At 43.8% G+C, this 7,282-nt stretch overlaps 1 protein-coding gene across 2 annotated transcripts in view; it reads left to right on the forward strand.

The window, feature by feature from the left end:
* LOC147010959 (polycystin family receptor for egg jelly-like) overlaps window positions 1–7,282 on the forward strand; it is a 217,149-nt gene that overhangs the window by 164,517 nt on the left and 45,350 nt on the right. For both annotated transcript variants that reach the window (XM_085860350.1, XM_085860351.1), the window contains 4 exons: window positions 3,280–3,733; window positions 3,844–3,940; window positions 4,048–4,295; window positions 5,361–5,532. In XM_085860350.1, coding sequence (XP_085716476.1) covers window positions 3,280–3,733; window positions 3,844–3,940; window positions 4,048–4,295; window positions 5,361–5,532 — 971 coding nt within the window. The remainder of the gene's footprint in view (window positions 1–3,279; window positions 3,734–3,843; window positions 3,941–4,047; window positions 4,296–5,360; window positions 5,533–7,282) is intronic.

Genomic DNA, 7,282 nt, shown 5'->3' on the forward strand with positions numbered 1-7,282 from the left:
TGACCCCGAGACTAAGCATCAGTCATCTCAGTGGAAAGACCCCGCCATAACCTCGACCAAAGAAAGCAAAACAGATGCGTTCAAACCTGAAGACGATGTTGATTGCGTTTTTTGACAGTGAAGGTGTTGTGCACCATGCGTTCATTCCACAAGGTCAGATGGTTCTGTTGTGTTCTTGCGTATGGCAGCATGGCCGCCAGGTCGTTATTTCTTGGAAGTGCAGCTGTGCTGCTGATGCTGTGCCCCTATACCAGTACAATGATACTCATTTCACCGACCTCAGAAGGATGACAGGCTGAGTCAATCCCACCTGGTGTTAATTCAGCAGCCAACAGGGCTCAAACTCAGGACCCTAAGATCTCAAGCCAGCCACCCGAACCACGAAGCCAACACCAGGCCAAGGTCAGATGGTGAATTGGTAGTTTTATGTAGACTTTCTGAAATGCCTAAGAGATGCAGTTCAACAGAAGCGGCCTGAGAAATTGGAGTCAGATTTGTGGATGTTACATCATGACAATGTGCTGGCACATTCAGCACTCTCCACAAAAGAATTTTTGGCCAAGCACAAAATTCCACTGGGTCCCCAACCACAGTCCCACTAGATTTGGCACCAAATTACTTTGTCTGTTCCACTGACTGAAAGGCAAGATAATTTCTGATGTACCAACCATCATTCAAAATCGAGCGGGAATTGAATGCCATCACAAAAGGATAGTACCAGAGATGCTTCAAAAAATGGCAGGACCGTTGGAATAATTGTGTTCAATCAGGAGGAGATGACTTTGAAGGGGATACATTTTATCAACTCTGCTGTCCTTTAGTTTTGTCAGAATAAATTTGGTCCCAGAACCTTTTGATCAGACCTCGCATATAGTAACGGACTTAGTCTCCCTAACGGGTGACACGAGACCATTGGAGATGTATCGCTCAAATGGAGGTGAATGCACATGCACAAGTAATCTGCCATGATGCCGATGATTTGATATTTCGGCATGGTGGGGGGCAGGGGGGTGGAGGGGAGAGGTTACTTGCAATGGAGGCCGGAACTACGACCCAAAATACACAGAAACTCGTTTAAAAGCAAACGGGTTTCATCGATAAATAATGGGGGTGGGGACACGGGAGGTAATATCCATAATAAAGGACAGACATAACCAGATGGTGAGCTTAACTGGCTGTAATAATTCTCAGTTATCTTAACACTTGGAAACATTAATCTTAACACAGCAGACTCAGTCTAGAAACACAAGACAAAGGGAGAATAGACAAGAGAGAGTGTGTGTGTGTGTGTGTGTGTGTGTGTGTGTGTGTGTGTGTGTGTGTGTGTCTTCCCTGAAGTGCCAAGGGCATGATGCAGCCAGGCTCGTGGGATTCTTTTCTGATCTGACCTCACACCGAGCTGTTCACAGTTGCACCGATGGCTGTGCGCTCTGGGGTGTGCGAGTCCCGGCTGTAAATCTCGAAAGAGAGGAGAGCTTAGATGGGCCCGGTTTCTCTGGTGTCGTTCTCATACTCAGTCGATCTGCTCTCCCTTCTTGTGTCGTTTTTGTACTGACTCTCATACTGACTGGTCTGAAGCCTGGCCATCCTCTTATATAACCAGTTTCCCCCTTGCACATCTGCTGTTTCTGTCCCAGCTGTGAGAGGTCGCAAATGTGAATTTGCCATTGTTGTCGAACCCTTGTTCGAGGCTCCTTAGTAATATAAGTTAATTCGCCATTGTTGGTGTGTTTGATGTATAAAAGTACAACAGGTATGATTTAAGGAGTAAACAGGAATGGGAAATTGGAGAAAGAGACAGACACAGGGATAAAGGGTGACAGGGAATGTAACTAGAGACATGATTCTAGTTGATGCTAATTGTGGTTTATGAATGCTTATGCTAACACTCATTAGGAAATAACTCTTGCATAATTAACCTCTCATTTACCCCAAAGCCATTTCCATAGTAATAAATATATACAGATAGTGGACAAAAAAGATGGAAACACCGATGTAAAGTCACTTAATTGAGCGTTGGACCACGATGTGCAGCCAGTATGTGCCATGGCATAGAGTCCACCAGCATTTGGAATTCTGCAGGAGGGATGCGGCAGCATTCTTCCATGAGAAAGTCAATCAACTCACACCTGTTTGATGGAGGTGAAAAATACTGTCTCAGGCATCATTCCAGAATATCCCATAAATGCTTGATTGGGTTCTGATCTGGTGACTGAGAAGGTCATGACATATGTATAACATAAGGGTCATGTTCATCAAACCATTGGGCAGCCATACATGCTCTGTGGATGGGGGCATTGTAATCCCTCCTAGCAGGAAAGAAATTCTGAAACATGGGGTGAAGATGATCATTCAGTACCATTAAGTAGCGATTGTCATTGGCCTTGCCTTCTAAAGGAATGACTGCACCCAAACCATGCCAGGAAAACGTGCCCCACAACACGAACCCTTCACTGGTCAACCCAAGCACTCAGAGTTGTAGAGTTATTTACGTTGGTGCCACACATGCACTCGTCCATTTGTCGAAAACATGGTGAAGGATGATTCATCTAACGATATCACATTTCTCCACCGCTCAGTAGTCCATTGCCTGCGTTGCTTGCACCACTAGACTTGCAAATGTGCATTGCCAGGTGTGATGAGCGGTTTGTGCACTGCAACTCAACTATGGTATTCTGCTCTGTGGAGTTCTCGGCAGACCGTTTTTGATGAAACTGGCTACTCACGCCCAAGGTTGAAATTTACAGTCAATTGATTTGCTGTTGCTCGCCTGCTTTGCCTTTCACTTCAAATTAATGAATGGATATCAAGATCTTGGATTATGCGCTTCTGCCCACTGTTGCTCTTTGCTGATGATGTCTTACCCTCAGAGTTCCATGCCAACATCACCTTAGACGCTGTTGCTCGTGAAACATCAGCAAGTTGAGCTGTCTGTCATTGAAGCTACTGCCAAACATGCCCCAACAATCACCCCTCTTTCAAAGTCACTGAGGTCTCCTCTTGCAGCCATGCTCACCATAATTATAGGCAACCAGGCCTGTGCAGCATTTTTATACATGACCCTAAGCATGCTGGGCTGTTATTCGCTGAATTAACATCCGAGCCACTCCTACTATATGTGGAAACCGTTGTTTTCACTATACTTGGTGTCCCTCATTTACCCAGGTGTTTACATTTTTTGTCCACTACCTGTATAATTATCACAATGTCAAATCAGTGCTTCTGTCTGCAATAGCAACAATTATTGTGAATGTTTCTGCATATTATCATTGCTTGCAGGTCATCTGTATTCTTTCAGTACAAAAAGAATAATTTCACAAGGTTGCAGCGCCTTGGATGCTGCACCACCCTCATTTTCCTAATGATGATCACCAACGCAATGTGGTTTGAATCTGATACGCATCGACCAGGGGTCATAAAGATCGGTCCATTCACTCCAGGAGAAATCTTCATCATGATTGCAAGTGCACTCTTGGAGATCCCCATCAGCCTGATACTGGTTCAGATCTTCCACAGGCAAAGGGGCAAGAACGTTCGACCACGACCTGGCGATGGCACGCTGCCCTACTGGACGATATACATTGCTTGGGCCATCATTGCTGTTGTTATACTTCTCTCAGGATTCTTTATCATCCTCTACAGCATGGAATGGGGAGGTCCAAAAGCAAACCGCTGGCTTCTACGCTTCTTCATTTCCTTCTGTCTATCATTGCTTCTTATTCAGCCTTTAAAGGTGGGAGAACAGTTTGTTGAAGATTCGTAACGATGGTTTGTATTTTGGCTGCGGAGAGTTTTCCTTTTGACGTTATCCTGTCCTCAATGTTTCTCTCCAATTCTGTGCAGGTTGTCATTTTTTCTCTGTTCAGTACATTGAAGGGAAAGGTAGAGAGAAATCACGATGATTATATGGAAACCTACATTGCCCATTATTATTCACAGGGTAATGCAACAATGACAAAATAATTTACCTTTGTTACTTTCACAGTTGTCTGCTGGTATTTTGTTGTGTTAATACTGTCTCTTTAGAAATACTGCATATACTTGCAGGAGTTGAAACAAAACTTGGTGAAAACATCTCAGCATCAGATAGGCAACTAGTGAACATCCCAGTGATAAACGTGGAACAAATGAAGAGAGTTACACGACAGGAGAAGAGGAGAAAACAGATGCGGCAAGACCTTTTTGTGTACATACTTTACATGGTCACACTGTTGCTTCTTGCATACAGGCAAATGGATGAAAATGCTTTTCATGTGCACATGGCAATGGAAAAAATATACGCTTTGGATTTTGAGGTGAGATTTTCACATTGTTCAATTGAATATTTTCCTTGATACACCTTTTGTTGAAAAGCGCATAGTTGAACCTTGAGCTTGGTTGGTTTGATTCCCAATTAATTATGTTCGGAGCTGAAAACTTCAGTCCTTTCGGACGAGATGCTGCAGAGGTTGTGCACTTAAATTTGAAGTACTTGTCTGGGTTTCATTCCCATCCAAACTACAAGCCGTCAGATTGGTGGCTTGTGGGGCAGGGTATATTGCATCACAACATGTGCCATCTCTCAGATGGATGTCAATCTGGATGTCCTGTCTGCTGGCATTACCTGGAGGACGTCAACTATCCCACGGCTTATTTCAATAAGATTAAGCGAGTTATTGCCTGTACCTTGAAAAAATTCCAAATTCTTGTCCAAATGAGCTCCGGTCAAATGCTCGGCAAAGCCACACAGCTTGTGAAAGACTTGAGCCAAACCTCCCCCGCATCTGATACCACGAGAAGGTGGAGTAATAGTAGCGGTAGTAGTTGTCGTAGTAGTATCATTAAATACTGGCTGGCTTAACATCTTTGAGTCTTGAGTTTGAGCCTCTTGTGCCATTAAAATAACACAAGGTGGGTCGGGTGATTCAGCCTGTCATCTTTCTGAGGTTGGCAAAATGAGTACCAGATTATTGGTAACAGTGGCATTGAATCAGTGGCACAGCAACGCTTCTAGAAAAATGACGTAACTATCAGCCATGAGCTGCATACGAAACGACAGCAACATTTAATCATATTTCTGACCTGATAAGGTCAGTAAAGTTTCAGGTTTCCAAAAGTCACCAAATTTTAAAACACACTTCATTTATTTGTCCTTTTTCACTCTTAATGAGAACAATAGACACTTTATCTTTTACTGCGGTAATACTTTTGAAGTTTGTAGTTGGTTATTTTGCAACATGATCTTCTTAAAGGTGGAATGTAACGATGTTGACATTTCATTTCATAAGCTAAAGGCCACACCTAATATAGAACCGAATGGGATTTAACATTGTGATTATCGCTATTTTTTTTTAAATAAAACTGTCATTTTTGTATTTCAGATATCAGATTTTAACGGATACTGGAGTTGGCTTCGCGACACGGTTGTGTCAAACATGTATCCAGAGGAACTTTATGCACGATACAAAGTAAAATCGTCGCAGAGAACCTTCATCAGCGACCTGCAGTCCCACAGGGTTGGATCAATAAGGATTCGACAATCAAGATCCAAAGGTAATTCCAACAAGGACTCATCGTCTTCACCGAATTCTGCGAATATATACATTAAATACAGTGGATTGTTTTGTTCTGTGGATAACTTCACTGAAATAAAGTCTCAGGTAAGCTAGAGAAAATAACAATCTATCTATAATTCCAGCAATCTGGGTGTGTGTGTGTGTGTGTGTGTGTGTGTGTGTGTGTGTGTGTGTGTGTGTGTGTGTGTGTGTGTGTGTGTGTGTGTGTCTGTGACCGCTGTTTCTCGACAACCACTGGTCCGATCTAATTGAAACTTGCCAAGTATATTGCTGGGGACCTGAGTATGTGTCTTTTCAAGGTTTGATATTAATCGGACAAGTGGTTCCCAAGTTATGGCCATTTATTTACCAAACCAATGACAGGACATGTTGCTGCGTAGGCGTGGCCGATGGGGAAAGGGTGCCTTAGTTACCAATGACAGGACACGTTGCTTGGCGTTTTGCACCCACAGTATCTATCTCTATTCTATCTATAATTCCATCAATCTCTGTTTGTTTGCCTTTCAAAAGGTTTGAAATTAATTGGACAAGTGGTTCCCAAGTTATGGCCAAGTTAGAGCGCGTTCCCCATTCCGGGTTACAACGTACGGACTTCCGGATAGTGATGACTTACTGTATTCTAATAATTTCTCGATTTCTTATGTACATTTATATATAAACACAATGCCCCAATCCAGTCGCCGTTTACGAGAGCGAAGGAACGGCCTGTGTGGTTGTTTGAAAGTTTTTTTTTTTTTTTGCACGTAGGGCCACGCATGTACGGCCACGCACGTATGGGCACGCGAGAGCGAAGGAACACCCTGTGTGGTTGTTTGTGGAACGAGGTTTTAAAGTTTTTTTTTGTACGTACGGCCACGCGAGAGTGAAGGAACAGCCTGTGTAGTTGTTTGTGGCACGAGGTTTTAAAGTTTTTTTGTACGTACGGCCACGCGAGAGTGAAGGAACAGCCTGTGTAGTTGTTTGTGGCACGAGGTTTTAAAGTTTTTTTTTGTACGTACGGCCACGCGAGAGTGAAGGAACAGCCTGTGTAGTTGTTTGTGGCACGAGGTTTTAAAGTTTTTTTTGTATGTACGGCCACGCGAGAGCGAAGAAACGGCCTGTGTGGTTGTTTGTGGCATGCGGTTTTAAAGTTTTTTTTTTGTACGTACGGCCACGCGAGAGCGAAAGAACGGCCTGTGTGGTTGTTTGTGGTACGCGGTTTTAAAGTTTTTTTTTGTACGTACGGCGACGCGAGGGCGAAGGAACGGCCTGTGTAGTTGTTTGTGGAACGAGGTTTTAAAGTTTTTTTTTTTGTACGTACGGCCATGCGAGAGCGAAGGAACGGCCTGTGTGGTTGTTTGTGGGACGCAGTTTGAAAGTTTTTTTTTGCACGTACGGCCACGCACGTATGGGGACGCGAGAGCGAAGGAACGGCCTGTGTAGTTGTTTGTGGCACGAGGTTTTAAAGTTTTTTTTTTGTACGTACGGCGACGCACGTATGGGGACGCGAGAGCGAAGGAACGGCCTGTGTGGTTGTTGTTTGTGGAACGCGGTTTTAAAGTATTTTTTTGTACGTACGGCCACGCGAGAGCGAAGGAACGGCCTGTGTGGTTGTTTGTGGCACGTGGTTTTAAAGTTCTTTTTGTACGTACGGCCACGCGAGAGCGAAGGAACGGCCTGTGTGGTTGTTGTTTGTGGAACGAGGTTTTAAAGTATTTTTTTGTACATACGGTCATGCGAGAGTGAAG

The sequence above is a fragment of the Eptatretus burgeri genome, chromosome 16 (genome assembly GCF_056783735.1).
Source record: "Eptatretus burgeri isolate ZD-2024b chromosome 16, Ebu_testis_v1, whole genome shotgun sequence".
Lineage (NCBI taxonomy): Eukaryota > Metazoa > Chordata > Myxini > Myxiniformes > Myxinidae > Eptatretus > Eptatretus burgeri.